The sequence below is a fragment of the Lepidochelys kempii genome, chromosome 3 (assembly GCF_965140285.1).
Source record: "Lepidochelys kempii isolate rLepKem1 chromosome 3, rLepKem1.hap1, whole genome shotgun sequence".
NCBI classification, from domain to species: Eukaryota; Metazoa; Chordata; order Testudines; family Cheloniidae; genus Lepidochelys; species Lepidochelys kempii.
Genome location: NC_136382.1, coordinates 165,316,742 through 165,342,015, shown reverse-complemented (window position 1 = coordinate 165,342,015; position 25,274 = coordinate 165,316,742). Strand labels below are relative to the sequence as shown.

General features: G+C 40.3%; 1 protein-coding gene across 1 annotated transcript in view; it reads right to left on the bottom strand.

Annotated features, from left to right (window-relative positions):
* Positions 1–25,274, bottom strand: part of USH2A (usherin) — a 572,584-nt gene that overhangs the window by 274,995 nt on the left and 272,315 nt on the right. Inside the window, exon 31 of the mRNA XM_073338913.2 lies at positions 23,208–23,369. Within this exon, the coding sequence (XP_073195014.2) occupies positions 23,208–23,369 (162 nt within the window). The remainder of the gene's footprint in view (positions 1–23,207; positions 23,370–25,274) is intronic.

Sequence of the window (25,274 nt, the reverse complement as noted above, 5' to 3'; positions counted from 1 at the left end):
CTTGGACATCCAGGCTGCCTCGTGGTTGGAGTATTTGAATTCTGGCTCCCTTCTTCTGTGGTCAAGGTGCCTCAGTCTTTAAGGCAAGGGGATAGGGAGATCTGGGGCCACCCAGTCCACTGGGTCCCAGCCCAGAGTAGGGGACCTCTCAGGAGGGAGTCTACATCCACTGCCCTGGGCCACTTCCTACTGCTGTTTCTACAGTTTGGGGCCTGGCCCCTATAGTCAAATTTCCTCTGGTAGCTTATCTCTAGTAGCACCCCGTGGTCAACCTGTTGCGGTCCTCCAGGTGGGGCAACCATAAGTCTGGTGGGGTCGGCCCCACAATGCTTCTGAGCTTCAGTCACTCGGGTTCCTCTTAGGCTGGGTGCTCCTAGGCCTCTTTCTCAGTCTCCTTTGGCCAGGAAGACAGTGTTTGGTTCCTGGTGACTTCCTTGGCTGGCAGGCTAGTGATCCTTCCCCTTGGTAGGGAGGCAGCTAGCTCCTGCCTCTTCACCAATGAGCCCTGAACTGAGCCAGGCTCCCTCCTTTTCTCTCCCCTTCAGGTCAGGCATTGGCTGCAGGTATAACAGGGCAGGGCTAGCTGGGCCCACAGGCTCTCTTTAACCCCTTCTGTGCTGGTGGGTGGTTTCTCTTCTTCACCACAGATCCATTTACAATGGACAAAACAACAATGAACAAGATAAGCCTGGAACATAAAATAAGGTAAAAAGTAAGATGTACATGGACAATGTGTGGATAAAGCATGTTGTACAGGGATTGGTTTCTGCAAAGTAACCAAGTCAATCCCCAAACTTATGATGAAATGTATCGTAAATGCAGTGTAATGTGTAAATGTATATAGAGGAAGAGATTTTCTGTATAACTTTGGATCTGTGGTACGCCCTATACCCATCCCCTATGCTTGAGCCTGATCAACTCAGCATAGCTTTGCTGTATGCCAAATAAAGGAACCCGAGGAATGAGACTGAAGTCAAACTGAGTTTTTGGGGAACCAAGTAGAAGAGGTCTCAGGGGAACCCCAACTCTTCTCCTCACTGTTTGTTGATGTAAAAGATGGATGTCATATTGTCTGACTCTATGAGGACATGGAGGGACTCTATGAATTGCAGAAAGACTTTACAAGCTTTCCGAACTATCCAGAGTTACCGAATGTTGATGTGCATCCTTGCCTCTTGAGATGTTCAAGTGCCCTGGGCCATACAGCTCTCTATATATGTGCTTTCCAGCCCAAGAAAGAGTGTCTGTAACAATCATCTTGTCTGGTGAGGATAGCAGGAAGGGGAAGCCCTCACACACCCAATGAGGATCTTGCCATGCCATTAGAGAAGCTGTTACACTGCAATAAATGGTATTCATGTTGTGTTTCGTTGGTGAATACACGAGGAGCCACATCTGAAGGCACCATAGGCAAAGTCTGGTGAATGCAGTAACATAAGTGCATGAAGCTATGTGCTCCAGAAGGGGGAAAAAAATCTGATTGAAGCTAAAGGGTTGTGGACAACCTGGCCTATCAGGTCACTCAAAACCTATCCTCTGGCACATAATCTCTCACCATGACTGAATCTAGAGTGGTCCCTATTAAGTCTATAGTCTGTGTCGGAGTGAGTACAGACTTTTCCAAGTTGACTGACTCCTAGGGAAGAAAGTAGTTGAAGCACTGTTACTGAGTGTCCAGGGAGATTTATAGATTTATAAAAACTGGCTAACTGTTAGGTCTCAAAATGTAACTGGAAACTGGAAACAGAGAATTGTCATTGAGTGAGTCTGCTTCCATTTTTGTCCCACAGGGATAGGTTCTTCATCTTATACTATTTAACATTTTTATCAATGACCCCGAAGAAAGCATAAAATCATCATTAATAAAATCAGTGGATGACAGAAATTGGGGAAATGGTAAATAATGAAGAGGACAACTCACTGATTCAGAGTGATCTGGATCACTTGGTAAACTGGGCACAATCAAACAATGTGTGTTTTGATATGGCTAAATATAAATGTACGCTTCTAGGAACAAAGAATGTAGACCATACTTACAGGATGGGGGAATCTATTCTGGGACACAGTGATTCTGAAAAAGACTTGTGGGTTGTGGTGGATAATCATGACCATACATTTTTAACAGTGAGAGTAATTAATCATTGAAACAATTTACTAAGGGTCGTGATGGATTCCTCATCACTGACAATTCGTAAATCTATATTGGATGTTTTTCAAAAAAATATGCTCTAGAAATGATTTGGGGGAAGTTCTGTGGCCTGTGTTATACAGGAGGTCAGAATAGATTATCACAATGGTACCTTCTGTCCTTAGAATCCATGAATCTATGAACTAAAGAAAATATTTTTCCACATAAAATAAACTGTGGAAATCATTGCTCCAGGAAGCTGTTCAGGCAAAGAATTTAATAAGATTCAAAATGGGATTAGACATTTACATGGATGACAAGATTATCCATTGTTATCTTAATTAATGATATCAAAAATTTTAAAAGGAATATTAAACCTCATGTTTCAGGACTTACACCAATATCTAGCTAGTAGATCTCAAGATGAGACTAACTTGGGGGACAGATTGCCCCACTGCCTATTGCAGGGTTCTTACACCTCCCTCTAAAGCATCTGGTGATGGCCATTGTCAGAGACTGGATACTGAATTAGGTGGCTCTTGGGTCTGATGAAGTATGGAAATTCCTGCGTTAGTAAGTTTATAACTCGTGTAAAACAGAGGAGAAATGGGCATAGAAGTCTTAAAGCAGTAGCAAGCTATATATTTCTAAAGCTAGGTAAGGTTGCCTCAGTCCATATGATTTCCAATGTTTCAGCAGTGAAAGGCAGATGGAAAACAAGTTTTACCATGCACTTAGGGATTCCCCTGATGTAAGAGATTCCATAGGTGGCATACAACCCTCTTCCCAAATCCAGAGAAAAGTGAATCTGGGGTGTTGCCAGGAAGAAAGAGACATAGCCAAAGAACCACTGCACTCCGGCAATCACACTCGTGAGCTGAGCCCTGACATTAGCCAGACCAATTTAGAGCAGCACTGAGGATGTTCTAAATTGTACAAGAGCTGAGCCAGCCTCCAGCTGGTCCTAGGATTGGGAGGGAAGTAAAAGTGGTGTAAAGCCACCTTTTCCCTCTCTCCTTAGCAGTGCTGAGCAGAATTCAGCTACAGCTCAGGATTCATTCCTAATACATAGTTGGAAAAAGGGTTCTTTTCAATTTCTCTTAATCTTTAATATAGGGGGGGGAAAGACCCTGCAAAGGTTTAAATTTTTGTAGCTGACATGTTGCACTACCTAGCCATGTCATATAGTGTCAATAATGTCATCAAATAACATAACTGCCACAATCTGATGTGATGCATTAAACTAGGATTACCAGAATAAATCATATTTGTGGGTACACAGATTACAGATGGTGCAGTCAGATGCTTTGTATTATTGTGTATCCACTGGATGCCCAGATTAGGGTATAAAGTTTACAGGTTCCTTCTCGTATGTGGAGTGTGTTGCAACCATAACTCAATAGTAAAGGGCCACCAAACAGTTATTATGGCAAAAACTATCATCAGGGAAAAATACAAATTGATCAATGTTAGCTAAATGAAAAGAAAGAACAATCACCTGTCCCCGATCTCATAAATTTAGTATTTGTTGCAGGCTTTTCCCCAACCATATACCGTTTATTAATAACAGTAACTATAATAAATAACAATGATAATAATGCAGAGTAGGTTATTTCAAGCTGAATTCTTATTTTCTATTAATTCTCTCCCTTTTCTCTTACACACACCCCTCCATGATCCAACTGTGAATTGGGGAAAAGTAAGTTTTATTTATCATTAGAAGTTTAGGCCTTTTAATTGGGAATGATGTGCTACGCCAGGAAAGTTGTCTGAGTAGGCTCCTGGAAATAGCTGCATACCTTAAGTGGCATGTGTAGCTTGTACAAAGGAGGCACAGAATTTACATTCTACTGGTGTGTTATAAATAAGTAATAAGAACAGATTAGAATTATGCATTTACGCCTACTAGTGAGAGTGAGATGCATAATTCACAAGTGGTGAACCCTTAAGAGACTTCTGAAGTCCCCACTCTCATGCGTACAGAACAAGGTATATTATTCACTTCCCACAGTCCTATACTTTTCCTTTTCCCCCCTCTAGCCTAGATCCTCAGTTCAGATTTTCCATGTCCTACTTTCTATAGTACAGAAAGACTACAGACTATTAACCATTAAGTATTATTCGTGAGAATTTATTTCCTTTCTGTTAGCTTGTTAAGGAAAGCTTTCTGGATTTGCTTGTGTCAGAGTGACAACTCTAACACACATACAGACAAACACTGTAATACTGCAGTAACAACAACAAAAGGTGGGTGGTGAGGGTTGGAGAGAAGACTGGCCAATCCTATGAAATGTATTAAAATATATTAAAACACATACTGCCAATTTTGATGGGGGGGCTTATCTGATGGGAAAGGAAGGCCATGTCATCAACGGCGTGCCCTGCAGCTTCAGCCACAGTGAATCTGCCTCCACAAAACAGTGTCACCTAACTGTAAGGTAGGGTAAGGAGGAGTGGTTCTATGGCTGAATAATGTAGCACTGATTAATGTGCTTCCCAAAGAGGAATCACTTGGGGCAGACTGTTTGGTGAAAGTAGTTTTCTTGTAATTTCTCTGAACTGCCTCAAACCAAATCAGTCCATTTAGTCCCCTGGAATTTTCCTTTGACCTATATGCAAATATTGTCAATCGCGTTCTAGTTCTAGCTACCATCTGTTTTTGCTGCTCTCTCTCGACTCTGCCAGAGACTTATCTAGTTAAGCTAAGATACAAGCATTTCTTTTTCAGGGAACTCCATACGTTATCTTATGTAGTGTTGTTGTAGCCACGTTGGTCCCAGGAAATTAGAGAGACGTACATTATCTTACTCTAATATGTTTTTTCAATGTATTTTGAGTATTGTTCTGCCAGTATTGAGTACATTATTTTGAGTATTGTTTGGCCAGTGTGTTTTATATTTGCATATACATTTAACAGAAGAGCTTCAATTATGCATATATTCACATTCCCAATACAACTTAAGAGTTTGGAAAAAATGAGTTTGTGCCATTAAAAGAATGATATTAAATCCTGCCAGCCTCACAACAGGAGCACAAAACATTTCATCTGACAAAATGGAAACTCCCCCTTTTAACCTATTTTTTAAAGAGATTAGCATGTGTCTCAATTATCCCAAATAATCTAACTATCTGACAAATGTACACAATGCTCCTATTAAAACTTGTTTCTATGGGAAAGCCCTTCCAGGGCATGGAATACAGGGGTGTAAGAAGAATGTCCAGACACATAGGTCAAGCAGATTAATTGGTCTTCTCAACAGGCCCATATAGGGCTGGTCTCCAGGATCAGCAGAGCAGAAAGGTGGTGTAAAATCACCTGTCCCTCCCACAATGTATATAAGAGACATGCCTGGGTATTTGGCCTCATAATTCAAGCATTAAGCAGCTTTAAATAAGAGAAGGAACAAATTCAAGTTTCAAGTTTCTGTTCTCCCCAAAAAAGATTGCAGGAGGCTCCAGTCTACATAATGGACCTTCTCAGCCACTAGTCATCATCTCATCTGCCTCCTCCTCTTCATCTGTAAACCAAACACGATGTCTACACACGATACACTGATTTAATCTCCTGTAACTCCATCTTGGATCCTTTCCAGTCTGGCCTCCACCCTCTCCACTACCCTGAAAAAGCTCACACTTAGGTTTCTTATACTGGCTACATATTAGGACTTCTACTCCATCTTCATTCTCCTTGTCCTGTCCGTGGTTGTTGACACTGTATGTTATCCTCTCCTTCTTGACCTCCTACCTTTATTGCAAGTGTGTATGTTCTTGATGTGTAATACAACCCCTCCTTCCTTTTCCCCTCTATACCAATATTCCAGTGATGAGATTTAACCCACCAATTCTCAGTGATGCCAATTAAGTCATAATTTAGCTTATATATTAAGACTTTCAGTTCTTCTTGTTTATTCCCCATATTCGTTGCTTTTCTGAATAGACATCAAAGATACTAAGCAGATTCCCCCATGGTCTTCCCACCTGTAGCTCCCTATAACTCTACTATAATATTCCATCCTCCCCCAAATGTCCAGCCTTCTGTTAATTCACCTTTATTTATATCGACATGTAGGCTTTTGTCACCTGTCCTCTTTGAACCTTGTTTATACATTCCACTCATTCTAGCCTTCTTTGTCACCATGGGCTCAAAACCAATGAAGAGGGAGAGGAGGAGCAGCCCTCTTAAAAGGGCAGTCCAACTGTTTTATTGTGGTCATGAAATAGCTCTACTCATCTGATGTCATGTAGGGACAAGTTGGTAACACATATTCAAACAATAATTATTTCCTTTCAATCAACAGAAATACGTATTCTTAACACAAAGGTAATATGTTTGTACCAAGATATTTCACATTCCTTACAGCTCTGTTCAACATCTATTTATATGAATTCTCATTAAAATATTTTTTGACTTGAAACACAGTGTGGCCAAGTAGATTAAGCATGGACGGGGGAGCCGAAACCGTTGTGCTTTTATGCAGGCTCTGTTCAGGTGTGTGATCTTGGGTAAGTTGTATTTTCAGTGGTGCCATAGGAGCTGCGGGATGTACAGCATCTCTGGAAATCTGGCCATCAGACTCTCTGTGCTGTGCTTCAGTTTCCCTATCTGAAAAATGGGGCCAACACTAGTTGCCTACTTTCCTCCCCAGGTAAATTGTAAGAATTAATATCTTTAAAATGCTTTGAATACATAGAATGTTAAGTATCGCTAATATTCCGAGGCCTGAATCAGATGGAGCCTCAAAAGAGAGAGAAAGCTGGCTTCAGTTATTTTAGAGGGATGCTGGAGAGAGATCTTAAGTATCTCTGGGTCTAGAATATTATGTGTTTTATATATTATCTGTATTCCCTCACTTGTATGTCCAGAGTAGCCTGGTAATGCAACTTCTGCAGCCTCTGGATCAGTTAGAAAAGACACAAAAAAGAAATATTCCAGTGCACCACTCCCAGTGCAATGTGCAAAAGATAATACAAATAATAGTTTTGTGAGCACACTTTAAATGTACAACATTGTAATGCACAGTGTAAACAGAGCATTCATATTCAATTATACATTTACCTCTCAAGAAAAATGAGTTTTATCCCTCACTAGAAGTGGTATATTTATTTGCCTAGTAAATTCCATCATATATTCTATTTATATATCAATTCAAAATAAATCTTTTTAATGTAAAAGCCAATTCAAAGAATTTCATTGCAAGATCAAATATTTCTATTCTGAATGTAACATAGATCCACTCTGATACCATCCTAAGTTCAAACAAGAAGTATTTTATCTTCTACTGCTCTTTATCAAGTACTTATTCCAAACCACTCTAATTTATATTGCCCCAATAAATCTCAAAGGATATTTGTACAAAATTACATATTTTGATGTACCTACACTGATAGAACCTTCAGGCACTCACAATAAGGATTATTATGGAAAGATCTCAAGTTTCACTGATTAATAGCAAACTAGAATAAAAAATGAGTGGAGATATACTCCTTGATACAGGACACAAGGCAGAAGATTATCACCAGAATGAAAATTCACTTTTCCTTAGATGACGCTTTTTCCCCTTAAGTCTGCTGACCTTGTGCTGTGCAGTACTTTACTGAAATGCTTAAACAACAGCAGCATTGTTAAATTATGAATCCAGATGTTGATTTACATGCCATCATATACATTGCCAGCAATGGCAGAAAAAAGAAATCAATATATGAACATTTAAGTTGCATCTACAATAACAGAGTACAGTATTTGCAATGCTGCCATCACTGAAATAGTAATGAACTCCGTTTCTCATCTGCCTCATGATAGTCATCTTAAAAGATTTTGAGTTTTTGCATTACTTAAAGAACACTAATCTGATATTTTCCTTACATGCTTCCATTTATGTTCACTTAATTTTAGTGCTTATGCATTATTTATTTTCTTTGTAATACATCATCTTAAATTGTTACTATATTTATATGGTATGAATCTGTATGATTGGTATGAATATATCTATCGTATAAAAAAAACTTTTGAGGCCAAACTGCAATTTAGATCAGAAGTGGATTATCATAAAAATATCATATTTTAAAGAAATAGTGAAAAGTCTGATGAAGTTCAGTACCAACTAAATGGCTATAAAGTTTTATGTAAACAATTTGGGTGGTAGGTGTAAAAACGTAGGTTAAATTCTTGCAATGATTCAACAGGAAAAGAAATCTGCCAGAATTCCTTTCATGATTTTTGAGACACATCAAGCTGCAATCTGACTTGATTTATGCCCTGCAAACGTTTTTTATTGCATAATTTAGGAAAGGGGGCAACAGATTTGGAAAATACAAAAATCCTCTTCCAACAGTCCAAACTGTCACGTATTTTTAGAACTAAAATCACATCTAACTTTAAGATTCTGTAATGTTCAGATATGTATTGTTCACCATGAACAGATGAGAACCAAAAGTGCTGAGAACAATGAAGGAAAGGCTGCTCCTGTATTATTTCTAAATCTAAATAGAAATAGTTTAGTGATATTAACTGGTAAAATAATCTGGAACTATTTTTAAAAGTCATTCTCAGATTTTTCACCACAAATTTACAGAAACAAGAGGCCTGAACAAGCATCCATATATCTGGATGCTCATGCAAAGTTTACCAAATGTCCAAACCTCTGAGGTTCACTCGCTGCTAAAATTGACAGAATGCAGATTTCCAGTCTCTCAAACAATTAAATTAGTTTTCAAACAAATTAATTTATTAACTATCCAGTATGTGCTGGGAACAGTACTGGATGTGCAACTCCAAAGAGGGATGGAGATTATGAGTGAGGATCCAGTGCCAATAAAAAATTTTTAAAAAAGACCTAAACCTTCTCCTGTGAGGGTCACTAGTAAACATCCATTCACCTATTGGGAGCAAGAACTGTCTCAAATTCACCCTCATGTAAGCAGATGCAACTCCATTGACTTCATGGACTGATTTTGATCCTTTAGAGCAAGCAGCCCTGTAATATTCTCCATGTGCCTTCCTGGAGAAGAGCATTACATGCAGAAGTGTTATACTATCACTGTTGGGCGTCCAGTGCACTTGCCTGTTGTGTTGCTACCATCCATGAACATTTCACTGGTGTCACTGGAATGTTAGGACACACACAGAACACATTCAGTTGTGCAGGTGGTGCAATACATGTGGATGCACCTGTAATATTCAACACCCAAAGGGTTAACAGCCAGCAACAATTGTCAGTATGTAGCATAGCTGCTTGTGACATCTAGTAACTTACTCCAATTGTAGTTTCTTTTACTTACACACCGATTTGTCATAAATGTTTCTAGTACTCGTTCCCATTCCAGTGATGTAAATTAAGTGCTATATATTCACTGACAAAAATATTTGTCGTTTTATCCTGGATCATTTCATAGTCCCAAAAGTTCATTTATAAATTATTTTTCATGAAATTGAAATTCTCTCACTGATTCACGTGAAATTTTAAATTTTAATGAGTTTCAATACAAAATTAATCTTTGCAGAAAGAAAACGTCCAATTTAAGAAGTTTAAAAAATGTGGAGATCTTTGCGGTTCCCCAACTTTTTGAGTGAACATGGACTGATTTTCATTGAAAAATGGGCATTATTGTGAGTGAAAGCAACAAAATTCCAACAGTTTTTCATTATACTAGATTCTTTTCCAAAAACACCCCACCCCTGCAAAAATATGCAAAATCCTCATATTCACCAATGTGAGTAAGGTGTTCACAATCTGTTCTTTTGTGAATATTTTGCGGAGCCCCACATCCACCAATCTCTTATTTTTGTTCTTTGGGGGTTGTCAATTATTTTTAAATGTTCAATAAAGCCCAAATTTTAAAAAAAGTTTACTCTCTCTAAAAGAGTTAATGGGAACACACACATATTAACTGAGGAAAGCAAAACCAGAGTTTAGTCTTAAGTCTTGATGTCAAATATAACTGTCCAGTTTCTATCACTGTGAAGATAAGTGCAAATTTTCAAATTTGGTTACCACATGTAGGCATCTGAATCCGTATCTAGGCACCTAAATAAGTGGCCCAGTTGATTTCAGACTGAGGGAGGATACTCAACACATCAGAAATTCTAAGACTATAAGAACATAAGAGTTAGAATCATAGAATCATAGAATATCAGGGTTGGAAGGGACCCCAGAAGGTCATCTAGTCCAACCCCCTGCTCGAAGCAGGACCAATTCCCAGTTAAATCATCCCAGCCAGGGCTTTGTCAAGCCTGACCTTAAAAACCTCTAAGGAAGGAGATTCTACCACCTCCCTAGGTAACGCATTCCAGTGTTTCACCACCCTCTTAGTGAAAAAGTTTTTCCTAATATCCAATCTAAACCTCCCCCACTGCAACTTGAGACCATTACTCCTCGTTCTGTCATCTGCTACCATTGAGAACAGTCTAGAGCCATCCTCTTTGGAACCCCCTTTCAGGTAGTTGAAAGCAGCTATCAAATCCCCCCTCATTCTTCTCTTCTGCAGGCTAAACAATCCCAGCTCCCTCAGCCTCTCCTCATAACTCATGTGTTCCAGTCCCCTAATCATTTTTGTTGCCCTTCGCTGGACTCTCTCCAATTTATCCACATCCTTCTTGAAGTGTGGGGCCCAAAACTGGACACAGTACTCCAGATGAGGCCTCACCAATGTCGAATAGAGGGGAACGATCACGTCCCTCGATCTGCTCGCTATGCCCCTACTTATACATCCCAAAATGCCATTGGCCTTCTTGGCAACAAGGGCACACTGCTGACTCATATCCAGCTTCTCGTCCACTGTCACCCCTAGGTCCTTTTCCGCAGAACTGCTGCCTAGCCATTCGGTCCCTAGTCTGTAGCTGTGCATTGGGTTCTTCCGTCCTAAGTGCAGGACCCTGCACTTATCCTTATTGAACCTCATCAGATTTCTTTTGGCCCAATCCTCCAATTTGTCTAGGTCCTTCTGTATCCTATCCCTCCCCTCCAGCATATCTACCACTCCTCCCAGTTTAGTATCATCTGCAAATTTGCTGAGAGTGCAATCCACACCATCCTCCAGATCATTTATGAAGATATTGAACAAAACCGGCCCCAGGACCGACCCCTGGGGCACTCCACTTGACACCGGCTGCCAACTAGACATGGAGCCATTGATCACTACCCGTTGAGCCCGACAATCTAGCCAGCTTTCTACCCACCTTATAGTGCATTCATCCAGCCCATACTTCCTTAACTTGCTGACAAGAATACTGTGGGAGACCGTGTCAAAAGCTTTGCTAAAGTCTAGAAACAATACATCCACTGCTTTCCCTTCATCCACAGAACCAGTAATCTCATCATAAAAGGCGATTAGATTAGTCAGGCATGACCTTCCCTTGGTGAATCCATGCTGGCTGTTCCTGATCACTTTCCTCTCATGCAAGTGCTTCACGATTGATTCTTTGAGGACCTGCTCCATGAACTGGTTAGGTTAATGGAGGATAGGTCCATTAATGGCTATTAGTAAAGATACGATTTGGTCACAGATTCCGTAACTTTAAAGAACCTCCATGACTTCTTTGGCTTCATCCCCCTGCTGCAGAGTTGCCATACTAGGTCAGACCATGGTCCATCTTGCCCAGTATCCTGTCTCCAACAGCTACCCATACTAGAGCTTCAAAGGGAGTATACACAGAACAGAGCAATAATGGAGTGATCCACCCTATCTTCCACTCCAAGCTTCTCGTAGTCCGAGGTTTATGGTCACCCCGAGCAGAAGGCTGCATCCCTAATCACTTTGGCTAACAGCTAAGGTTAAGATTTTGTCACAGTTAATTTTAATACAGGCATGGACAGGTCGCGGGCAATAAACAAAAATCTACAGAAGCCCACAACCTGCCTGTGACTTTTACTAAAACTAACCAGAGTCCTGGGGTAGGGTTGACCACCGGGGGGATTGAAGCCCAAGCCACATAAGGAGGGGAGACTGACAGCTCCAGCCCCTGTCCTGGTCACAGTGGCTGCAGCAGGGGGATGAAGCCAAAGAAGTCATGGAGGTTCTTTAAAGTTAGGGAATCTGTGACCAAATCGTATCTTTACTAATAGCCATTAATGGACCTATCCTCCATTAACCTAACCAGTTCTTTTTTGAACACAGTTATACTTTTGCCCATCACAACATCCCATGGCAATGAGTTCCACAGATTATTGTGCGTTGAGTTAAAAAGTACTTCCTCTTGTTTGTATTAAGCTTGCTGCCTATTATTTTCATTGGGTGAGCCCTGGTTTTCGTATTTTGTGAAAAAGGTAAATAACATTTCTCTATTTACTTTTTCCACACCATTCATTATTTTATAGACCTCTATCATCTCTCCCCTTAGTTGTCTCTTTTCTAAAATAAATAGCCCTAAACTTTTTAGTCTCTCCTAATATGGAAGCAATTCCATACCCTTGATCTTCTTTGTTACCCTTCTCTGAATGTTTTCCAGTTCTACTAGATCCTATTTCAGTCAGGGTGACCAGAATTGGGCACAGTATTCAAGGTAAGAGCACACCATGGATTTATGTAGTGGTATTATGATATTTTCTCTCATTTTTTTTAATCCCTCTCTGAACAGTTTCTAACATACTGTGAGCATTTTTGACCACTGCTGAGCCGTGAATGGAAGTTTTCAGAGAACTATCCATGGTGACTCAAAGATTTTTTTTAATGGGAACAGCTATTTTATAACCCAACATTGTATCTGTATAGTTGGGATTATTTTTTCCAATGTGCATTATTTTGCACTTAACATTTAATTTCATCTGTCATTTTGTTTCCCAGTTTTGTGAGATTCCTTTGTAACTCCACATGGTCTGCTTTGGACTTAACTATCTTGAATAATTTTGTATCATTGGCAAACTTTGTCACTTCTCTATTCACCCCCTTTTCCAGATAATTAATAAATATGTTGAACAGCACAGGACCCAGTGTAGATCCTTGGGGGACCCCAATGTTCACCTTTCTCCATGGTGAAAACAAACTATTTATTTCTACATTTTGTTTCCTGTCTTTCAACCCATTACTGACCTATGAAAGGACCATCCCTCTTATCCCATGACTACTTAGTTTCCTTAAGAATTTTTCAAAGGCTTTCTGGAAATACAAGTACACTATATCAACTAGGTTTCAGAGGAACAGCCGTGTTAGTCTGTATTCGCAAAAAGAAAAGGAGTACTTGTGGCACCTTAGAGACTAACCAATTTATTTGAGCATGAGCTTTCGTGAGCTACAGCTCACTTCATCAGATGTTTTAAGCTTTATCCACAACCCCAATCACTTATTTAGGTGCCTAGCTTTAGGCACTCAAACTACAAGAGCCCAAAAAAATCCCCCATAAAACTACTTTAATCTCAGTGGCTGATGTCAAAAGAATCAGTAGTTTCAGTCCAGTTATTAGGGGACAAGCACCTACAAGAACCACCATCACAACTTGCACCATTGTTAGCAGAGAGACTGTCACCTGAATGAACATGAACTATCTTCTCACCCTTGGTTAACATCATCTAAAGTAATTTAAATGTAAAATGCATGGGGCATAATTTGCCTCTCACACCATATTTGACTTGCTGTAACTCCACTGACTTCTTTGGAGCTACTCTTAATTTACAAAGGTGTAAGTGAGAGGGGAATCAGCCCCATGATTTGCAAGGAGACCACTGTATTTAATTTTACAAATACAAACACACTGCAGGTAGATGAATATTTGGCTTACAACCTCTTTTTCAGTATGCAATATCACTCAAACAGCATTTGATATTTTAAACTCTCCTATCCAATCTACATATTTGTGAAGGGAAAATTAAATGACGAGTGTCTTACACATTTCTTACTATGACAAACTCTTGGTGTAAGATCACAGGAAAGAAAGAATCTACACAAGGTCTTTGAGCGCATAAGGGAGATAGGACTAACTGTTAAGGATAAGAAGTGTCAAATAGGCCTAAACAGAGTGACTTTCCTTGGACACCAGGTGGGTCAAGGAACTATCAACCCCCTACAGGCCAAAGTGGATGCTATCCAAAAGTGGCCTGTCCCAAAGTCAAAGAAACAGGTCCAATCCTTCTTAGGCTTGGCTGGATATTACAGGCGATTTGTACCACAATAAGCCAAATCGCCGCCCCACTGACAGATCCAACCAAAAAAAAAAACAGCCAAATGCCGTTCAGTGGACCGAAGAGTGTCAGAAGGCCTTTAACCAGCTTAAAGTGACATTCATGTCTGACCCTGTGCTAAGGGCCCCAGACTTTGACAAACCGTTCCTAGTAACCACAGATGCATCCAAGCATGGTGTGGGAGCAGTTTTAATGCAGTAAGGACCGGATCAAGAATTCCATCCTGTGGTGTTTCTCAGCAAGAAGCTGTCTACGAGGGAAAGCAACTGGTCAGTCAGTGAAAAAGAATGTTACGCCATTGTCTATGCTCTGGAAAAGCTACACCCATACGTTTGGGGATAGCGTTTCCACCTGCAAACCGACCATGCTGCGCTACAGTGGCTTCATACCGCCACAGGAAATAAGAAAAAACTTATTCGGTGGCGTTTAGCTCTCCAAGATTTTGATTTCGACATCCAACACATCTCAGGAGCTTCTAACAAAGTGGCTGATGCACTCTTCCATGAAAGTTTCCCAGAATCAACTGGTTAAAATCGTCCTTGAGATGTGGAAAATAATGTTAGTCTTTATACACTTGGTAATATATCTAGAGGTGCATGTGTCTTATTAAGTCTGTTTTTTCCTAGAGTTCCAGGAAGAAATCACAACCAGTGTTTCACCCTATATGTGATTTGGGGGGCATGTCATAAATATAAAGCGAAGGGTAACCACCTTTTTGTATACAGAACTATAAAATCCCTCCTGGCCAGAGGCAAAACCCTTTCACCTGTAAGGGCTAAGATAACCTCGCTGGCACCTGACCAAAATGACCAATGAAGAGACAAGATACTTCCAAAGCTGGGGGGAGGGGGCAACAAAGGGTCTGTCTGTATGATGCTTTTGCTGGGAACAGATCAGGAATGCTCTTCAGAACTCCTGTAAAAAGTTAGTAAGCAATCCAGCTAGAAATGCGTTAGATTTCCTTTTGTTTAAATAAGCTGTGCTGAATGGAATGTATATTCCTGTTTTTGTGTCTTTTTGTAACTTAAGGTTTTGCCTAGAGGGATTCTCTGTGTTTTGAATCTGATTACCCTGTAAGGTATTTCCCATCCTGATTTTACAGAGGTGATTCTTTTACCTTTTCTTTAATTAAAATTTCTTCTTTTAAGATCCCGATTGCTTTTTCATTGTTCTTAAGATCCAAGGTTTTGGGTCTGTGTTCACCTATGCAAATTGGTGAGGACTTCTATCAAGCTTTCCCCAGAAAGGGGGTGTAGGGCTTGGGAGGATATTTTGCGGGGAAGACGTCTCCAAGTGGTCTCTTTCCCTGTTCTTTGTTTAACATGCTTGGTGGTGGCAGCATAGGGTTCAAGGACAAGGCAAAATTTGTACCTTGAGGAAGTTTTTAACCTAAGCTGGTAATAATAAGCTTAGGGGGTGTTTCATGCAGGTCCCCACATCTGTACCCTAGAGTTCAGAGTGGGGAAGGAACCCTGACATTAATTTGTTAGTCTCTAAGGTGCCACAAGTACTCCTTTTCTTTTTGCGGATACAGACTAACACAGTTGCTAAACTGAAACCTCACATTTTTGAGTGACTTTAAGTCTTGTCAAGGCTTGAGATTGATAGACCTGGAAGCTTAATGCCTCCCTTTTCTCTGTTCACTGAACAGATCCAGAATGGGTAGCAGCAATGCACTTTCCCTGCATCGCCATATAAATGTGCCTTTTTTCTATTCTTTTGGCTAATCCATTGCTATTAGCTTTGGAGAAAGCTATTTGTTAAAAACAGTTTGTGTTTGGCTATGTGGCAGATTTGGAGGTGCCAATCCCTTTTGTTTTATAATTTGAGTTTTATTTTATTATTTTAATTTCTAGAAACTGGTGCCCAAATAACCTGAGAGCTCAGCAATTCAGGCAGGGTTAACATGAGTTCTCTCCTGGCTTGCTGTGTTACCCAAATCTGATTGAAGGACAAGGATTCCAAAAGCTTGTCCAGCTGTGGTTTTATAATGACACCATTAGGTTTTGCTCCATAATCAAGGCCCCTAAAAGTCTGTGTAGCTCCAGGCTTAGTATCTGCAACAAGGTTAACTGAAATCTGCAGCAAGGATAACTACTTTAGCAGATTGTATCAGCAGGAAATATTTAAACACTATTTAAAAGGATTTTAAATAAGCAGATTTTATTTAACACTACACTAAATGCACTGCAACAGAAAATGATACAAGAGAGCTGCTACAAATAAACATAAATGCTTTCCTCCCCGGCCTCCGGATCTGTACAGTTAAGTCCAATGAATGGACTAGAGTCTTCCATTTGAAGTTGAAACACAGAAATGACAAAAAGAAAAGGAGTACTTGTGGCACCTTAGAGACTAACCAATTTATGCCACAAGTACTCCTTTTCTTTTTGCGAATACAGACTAACACGGCTGTTACTCTGAAACAGAAATGACAGACTCAGACAGTCCCAATTGCTCTTTGGTTTTGTGCCTGCTGAATCTGCATTCTGGGTCTGAAGAATTAATTACACTAGTACAGGTCATTGGCAATGTCAGTTCAGGTGTATCAAATGTGCTTTCTTATATATATATATATATATAGAGAGAGAGAGAGCGTTTAAGGGAAGCCTACTCTCCTTCCATAAACCTGGCGTAATCTGCCCTCTAGTGCTGGGTGCAGCAATAAAACTATTTTGGGTTTTTTTATAGTGCTCACCATAATGTTTAAGTATTTTGGCCCATATGAAACCTGCAGCAGGGATGATGCTCTTTTTGTACTGCTTTGGGAAGTATGTTGCTTGCTGTACTGCCTTATGATCTGGATGTGTCATTCAGTCATATGGGAATGGTGACTGTCAAACTGTGGTCCATTAGAGCAAGACCCTGAAAATGACAACGGGACTTCAGTTCCTATCTCTTGTGTGTAACATGGGTAGTAGTATTTCAGGTGAAGATAAATATTTTATTGCTCATGTTACTACAGCAGGTGCCAATACTTCCAGAACAAACTAGAGTCTTAAATTCACTAACTGGATGCCAATGTTATATTGATGTTGAATCACTCTTTGGAGTAGGTGAAACAGAAGACTTGGCTCCTTCGGATATTTATGTATATTATACTACATCTTTGAAGATAGGAAACAGTCCCACACTGGCTCCCACAGAAATACTACAGTATCTATCAATTGTAAGCTGTCAGGGCAAAGATTGTCTCTTCTATATTTCTACAGCACCCAGCGCAATGGGGCTCCAATCTTGACTGCAGTCTTTGGGTGATACCATGCTATTAAATATTTAATTAGAATAACCACCACAACAACAATCATATGATCTAACAGGCCTTTTCCTCTTTGTGATACCCTGCCTGGCAATCAAACTCTGCAGTTCAAATGTTTTCTGGATTTCCCTTCATTTAAGTCATGTTTAATTGTGCAGTAAATAAAGTGTTGACACAATTGTGACGGAGTCCTAATAATAAACGCAAAATCAGTCATTTTAGAATTATCTGTAGAATTATATAAGTGTGGAAAGGACAAAGAAAAGTTCAAAAGTGTTTCCTGAAGAAGTATGGCATTTGTGCCATCGCATATATTAAAGATACTGTTAATCATTGATTTCAAGAAAAGAATTCATATCAGTGTTGACTAATTTTGGGTGCTTCAGTTTCTGAACATCAGACATAGTGGGCCTGATTTTTAGAGATGTTAAACTCACCCCCCCATCCCTATTATTAATTATAGAATTTAACAAGTCTCCTCATTCTCTTCTCCAACTCTGATCCGTCTGGTCTTAAAATCTGCCTTTCAGCATTCAAGTTCAAGAACAACTTGAGCCTAGGGTTGCCTATTTTCTACTCACACAAAACTGAACACCCTCGTCCCACCCCTGCCCCACCCCCTCCATCCCCCACCCACACCCCCGGCGCTCGCTCTCCCCACCTTCACTCACTCACTCATTTTCACTGGGCTGGCTCAGGGGGGTGGGGTGCGGGAGGGGGTGAGGACGCTGCCTGGGGATGCGGGCTCTGGGGTGGGGCCAGGAGTAAGGGGTTTGGGGTTCAGAAGGGGGTTCCGGGCTGGAGTTGAGGGGTTCAGAGTATGGCAGGGGGCTGCAGGCTGAGGCGGGGGGGTTGGGATGCAGGGGGGTGTGAGGGCTCTGGTGGTGGGGCTGGGGATGAGGGGTTTGGGGTGTAGGAGGGTGCTCTGGGCTGGGATCGAGGGGTTCGGAGGGCGGGGGGGGAATCAGAGCTAGGGTGGGGGTTGGGGTGTGTGGGAGGGAAGGGGAAGGCCCCAGCTGGGGAAGTTGGGTTTGGGGTGCAGGAGGGTGCTCTGGGCTGGGACTGAGTGGGGAGGAGGAGGGGAGAGGTGGATCAGGGCTGGGGTACCTTGGGGCTCAGGACGGGGGCAGGTGTGCCAGCTCTGGGTGACACTTGGGGTAGGGGCAGCGCGCAGAGCCCCCTGGCTGCCCCTATGCATTGGAGCCTGAGGGGGACACGCTGCTGCTTCTGGGAGACGTGCTGCGCAGAGGCTAGCAGGAAGGCTGCCAGCCCCTCTGTGTGGTGCTGCCAACTGGACAGTCAATGGCCTGGTCAGTGGTGCTGACCAGGATCTCTTTTCAACTGGGTATTCCGGTCCAAAACCGGACATCTGGTCACCCTACTTGAGCCAGCCAAACTGTTACTTATTCCTACAGGCTAACTTCTTCTCTCTCTTTCTAAGGATTACCCTTGGTTTTATACTCCAGAGACTCTAAATGATCAAAATTGACATATCACAGACACCAGAAAAGATTATTAGTTATTATTATTTGAAATTTAGCTGTAGAAAGCTAGCGAATGTGAGCCAGATCTGCAGCTATTGTAAACTGGCACAGCTCTATTGAGCTAGCTGAAGATCTGGCCCTGTGATTTGTTTGGTGAAGTATACCTTTCCTGAAATACTGCAAACACTATTCTTTCTTACTGTGTGGCAGAGAAAATAACAGTTTCAATCAGATGAGTATTAATAGGAATATTTTTCTTTTAAGGATTTATAGAGTCATTACTATATGCAAGAGAAATTAAATGAACCAAATTTGTTAGCAGTGTCAAGTATGCCTTACTGGAGAAAATGCAGACTTTTACATCCTCAGTGTGCTCAGTGCCAAAGTTGGAGATTACACTCTACATAGGGATGGAAATATAAACATTTTGTGTGTCATATATATCTACAAGTAATGTCTTTCTTGGCTTCACCAGGTTAGAAGATCAAATGTGTTTCGCTATAGAAAAGACGACTATTTTCACTTCAGGCTTTTACCAGAAACTTTTCTCACAAAGGTAGCCAACTGAGATGACACGGGAGGGAGAAATTTTGCTCATATTTTGACAATAAACCACCACTAGCAATCTCCTCGGAAAAGTTTGTGCTACATTATTATTTCTTTGCACATTATAAGCTCTGCTGGCAGCCATGCCTAGAGTTAAGGTTGTTTGACACTTTTCGTCATAAGACATAGTTTTCAGTTGTTTATAGTTTTGCCAAATTTAACCACTTGGGCTGAAACTTTCCATGCTGAGTGTCTGCCTTGAGTGGATTTAAAAAAAATGTTTTGGCTAAAATAGGTCAGCCATTCATGAGAATGATGTTAGAGAAAACCACATTGTTTTGCTAATTTGAAAAAAAATCTTACAAATGTTTCATTAAGAAGCTCTAGAGACTCCATGCTCTGGTGAGGGGTGTTTCCTGGGGGCCAAAGAGGTGCTTTTTGATGTCCGTAGGAAAATCCATCCAATTTGGGCAAATTATAGACCTCTGAAAAACCAGTATGCACATACTCAGTGGAAGCCAACAGCACTAACCTTCACACCCAAAGCAAAAAAAAAAACACAACCCCAAATAAAACAGGCAGGAGAGACAGACAGATACAACACTGGAGAGTTTCAGAATCGGGCTTTGAATCCTTTGATTTTATCACTGTACAGATATAGCCTTTGGAGAAGAAAGATTACTTTGTGGCACTTTGTAATGACCCCTCCAGCTACAAAGGAGCAGATTGCGGGCTCTGTAAGGAAACAAAGGCCCTTTTGCTTTAGCAACAAAAATGACATTTCTTTGATTAAAATTAGAGCCAAGCATAAATCTGGACTAGAAATCTGAATAGTCCTGAGCCAGAATGGCTTGGATTTCTGGTGACCCAAATCCCAACCTTCTGCCTGAGATCAGATTTCTTCCCCTGGGCTCCTTCCACATTTCCAGCACCTCAAGCAAAGTGAGAAATCAGCTGCATGATAAAGGTGGCACAGAAGCAAACAGTGATACATGTCATGTCCCATATGGTAAGAGAGAATAAGAAAGTGACTCATGTTCCACCAGTTCAGATGAGGAGACTATCAATCTCCTTCATTTCCATTTAATATCAATTAAAAAGCAAGAGATTTACAAGTATGGCGCACTCTTGGTGAGAAGCAGGGACCCCACTGGAAGAATCTTTATTGACCACTTATTGGGTCTTACTGAATGGGGCAATGGTAGGGGCTTCTGCATGGAAGAGGAGACCTATTTAGCCTACAGGCAGTGAACTGAGCTGGTCTGCCCTCTGAAAATTGTCTTTGACTCTATCAGAGTTGCAGTCAGCTAGGCCCATTTTGGTGAAACTGGGTCCTGCTGTCTCTGGGGAGATGTGGAGTTTCTCAGTAGACCTATCATTATATTTTCTACAGTAATCAAATTCAGGGACTGAAACTGTAAACCGTTGCCCATTTCAAAAAACAAATGGAAACCAAACTTACCTTAAGGTATTGAAATGTTCATATAAATGTTTGTGCCAGGAGCAGAAACAGAAATGCTATATTACCATGAGAAAGGTGGTTCTTGCGTTATTTCCAGATATGACCACAAAAACAAAGTATTAAAAATGTCATTAAAAGTCTGTTCTTTAGGCCAGTTTTACAGAACCGGGTCTGGCTGGAAAAGCCTCAGATAAGCATCCAACATTTTTGATGAGCCAAATATTGAGCCTTTTTAGAGTAGCCTACCCTTAATTGCTGGTAGGAAAATTATAAAAATTATCTTGACTGCAGTTTCAATAGATAACCCTTCATTAATCTTAGCTAGTAGTTATCAGTCACGATGTAATCTGATGTGTGCTTTTCAAAAAACCACCAGAATGGTGAACATATTCCAAAAGTGTTTTTCACACTTTTCAATTTATGACCATTTTGCAACTACATGCTACGGGGCAGAGCACGACCCTAGTAAAATCATCAGCACAAATCTTTCAATAATATTTAAGCACATGTATTTCTGCTTCCAAATTTTTAAAAATAATGTTATGGGACAGTAATAAGAGATTAATGGAGATCTTGAAAAAAAGATAAATGGTACTACAAGAATACCGGGAAAATGGGCGAAGGGAGGGGGGTGAAACTAATTGAACCTATATTTTTGATAAATATTTATTTTTTGCAGCAGAAAAATGCATACTAGTTTAAGCTGTCATTATGCTAACCTATATCCTATTTTTCATATTATTAGTAATATATAATGTGGTAGTTTATATTCAAAAATAAAACCAGAATGTATGTACCTCATGTATTTATCCAGAAATACAACAAGGTTACTATGGTTACAAAAAATCCATTACCTTTGAATACAGAATGAAAAAGTTTGACTTAAAGTGTGTGCTATTTATTATAGCAAACATCAACAGCCTTCAGGAGGTTTTCTAACTAGATTCATTTTTCAGTGTCAGAACTGACCCACCGCACTAGCAGCTTATGGCCTGTGCAAATAAAAAAAAATTGAACTATGCATTTTTAAAAATGTTTTGTACTAACTCAAAATGCAGGCCTTTGAGGTCTTATAGTATGCTAAGGTGTTATAGTAAAAAGAAAGTAAGACCCTGACCCTCCTCTATCCTGGGTAGATTCCAATTTTAAAATTTTTCTTGGTTTTACACCTATCTACAAACATGTACAAAACTGTGACTGGCCTAGACTATTCCTTTTGCTGCACAAGGCTACACATAGTTCATTATTTTTATTGTATGATAATCCTGAATGAATGATTTGTGATACCTTGATAAAACATAAGGTTAAAGTGAAAATAAGATGTCACATGACTGTACATCAATACAAACAGCCAATGAGGGTCATGGAGCTGCTATGTAATAATCTAAGAATGCAGATATGTAACATAGATATTGAGATAGACCTTACAAATTATATTGGAGGAAGTGAAATGTTTATTATATGCTCAAATTCAATGGGGACTGTGCAGGAAAGCAACACAGATAAGGCCATCCAGGCACACCTTTGAAAGACAGTGGGGAAAACTAGTAGCTTGGGGGATCTCACCTCCTATCTCCAAAAAGTTTCAAGCCTCGTTTTGCCAAAGCTGAAAGTTACCGGATCAAAGGACTATAAAAAGTTAAAAGGTGACGTGATTTCTGTAAAGGGGGGGTGACAAAAGGACTGAGCAAGATTTAAAGACTCCCCGAGGCAGGGAGGGAGTATACTCGTTTGTGAATTAAATGAAGAGATGATCACCCAGACAGAGAGAGGCTCTGTGGAGGAGTCTATAAGGAAGCTAGATCTACCAGGATCACCATGTGGAAAATGGCTAGATATCCTGTAAGCTTGATATGTATTTGGTCTGTTTTATTATTACAAGATCTGTTTCTCTCTTAAATTCTTTTGTTCTAATAAATACTTTGCTATAAGAAGGGTGTCTGGTCACTGCTGTCATTGCTCCTGAAGGGAAGAGAACTGCAGGCTCCAAAGATACATCAGGCCTGCTGAGGCAATCACAGTTAGGACTTCGGGATGGCAGTTCACAATGCATACCTAGAGCAGAAGAACCACGTGCTTTCACCCCAACACAGGTGACAGCTACAGGCCTGAGAACTGAAAGGAGGGTGCATTTGACGAGAAAAAGGAAGGGTTAGCTGTGCAGGTAGCCCAATGACTGTGACATACCCATCTTAGGAGTCACAACTATATAACTCACCTTTGACAATGTATTTAGTTCCATTTCCAGTGTAGATTGATACAGCATCCATGTATAAAGCATACTGTGTTATAATACCATTTGGTCTCTTTGGAGGACTCCAACTCAATAGTAAAGAAGTTGGAAAGGATACAGCTGCAGGTGGTTGTACGTCTTCAGGGGCTGGAAAATATTATAAATAAATAAATAAATACACGTTGTGTATACATAACTATATATTGTAATGTTTTGGGCCAGCCACACAGACCCCTGCAGAAGTCACAGAGGTCAACAAATCCCGTAACTTCTGTGATAACCAGGGAGCCTTAATTATTATATTATTATGCACATGTAACTTTAATTCTGGTGTTTCCTAACTTCTGAGAGCTTGACTTTGCAACAGTAATAGCGCTCTTTTAATGTAGTTTGTGTGTATATAGTAAACTAGAGGTTGGCAATGGCTAATAGTTATGGGTATGCCTACACAGCTCATGGCAGCAAGTCTCCTCACCCAGGCTGACAGATTTGGGTTTCCAGGGCTTGTGCTAGCACTCTAAAAATAGCTGTGTAGAACAGCTCTTTCAAGTTGTGGCTTGTGTTGGAGCTCGGGCTTTGAAGTCCACCTCCCTCCCTAGGCTTCAGAGTCTGAGTGCTGGTCTACACTATGGGGGGGAGGGGAAGGTTTGAGCTAAGTTATGCAACTTCAGCTACATGAATAATGTAGCTGATCTCGACGTACTTACATCTACTTACCATGGTGTCTTCACTGCGGTGTGTCAATGGGAGACACTCTCCCGTTGATTCCCCTTGCACTTTTAGTTGAGGTGGAGTACCGGAGTTGATGCTAGAGTGATCAGCGGTCGATTTATCGTGTCTATACTAGAAACGATAAATCGACCCCCCCCGCTGGATCGATCGCTGCCCATTGATCCGGCCGGTAGTGTAGACAAGCCCGGAGTTCCAGCCCAAGCTACAACTTCCAAGAGCTATCCACACAGCTATTTGTGGAATGCTAGCCCAAGTCTCTCAACCTGGGCTGGGAGGCTCACTGCCATAGCATGAATAGACATACTCTCAAAGGACCAGTTCTGCCTCTCCTACAGTGAGTTAAACCTTAACTCCACAGCAATACCTTTGAATATCATAAGGGTGGCAGAACTGGGGCCTTACTCACTCTGGCAGGAATATCTGGTAATTTACAAGCTCTATTTTGGCAATTTAAAACAATAACCAGCAGTGGCTGGCAATATGCAAACAATATAAAGTAATGAATGTTTCAATTGGGAAAAAGGGATAGCTGGAAAATATGATTGATGCCTGTCTTCTGTATCATCAAATTATTATTATGAGAATGCACCAAAATACCCAAAAATAGAAACTCTACACATTGACTGTGTGTTCAGTCCTTCAAAGAGATAAAACACATGTTCCTCATGGCCTTATTGAATTTCTCTGTGGAGAAAAAAGAATCTATTCTTATGTAAACCTTCCCCATGTGAAAGTATATCCTCAGAAATGAGCATTTTTTTCTGAATCACATAGAATTCCTGTATTAGCTAGTACGTTTACTAAGATGAGCAAATAAGAAAAATAATTGTAAGGAAACTTGTAATATACAATAAAGCAAAGATATGATAATATTGGATTTCCTTACATATGGCATTGTCTCCATTAACAGTTTTTTTTCCAGAGGAAGCCCACAAGTAATGTAATTGTCATTGACAATGAAATGTGTAATAAGTTATGAATTCACTAAAATATCAGTTTGTGTATTTAACAATATCCTACAAAACTATAATTGGACTTAAGGATTTAGAACTGGATTGATACTCTTAGTAGATATCAAACGATTGACATAAAAACAATGCTCAAATAATTACAGGTGGCAAAACCCCTCAGGATAAGCCTAGCAAACCTGCTTATTTTGGTAAAATTTTCTTTCATTGTAAACATTTAGCCTACAGGCTATTTGAAGTTCCATCATACGTTTCAAATTTGATGAATCTTCATGGGACATCACTAGCTGATTCATGTGTCCTATGACTCAGAGCAATGGAAGAGAAAGAGAATATTTTTTCTCATGGTGAA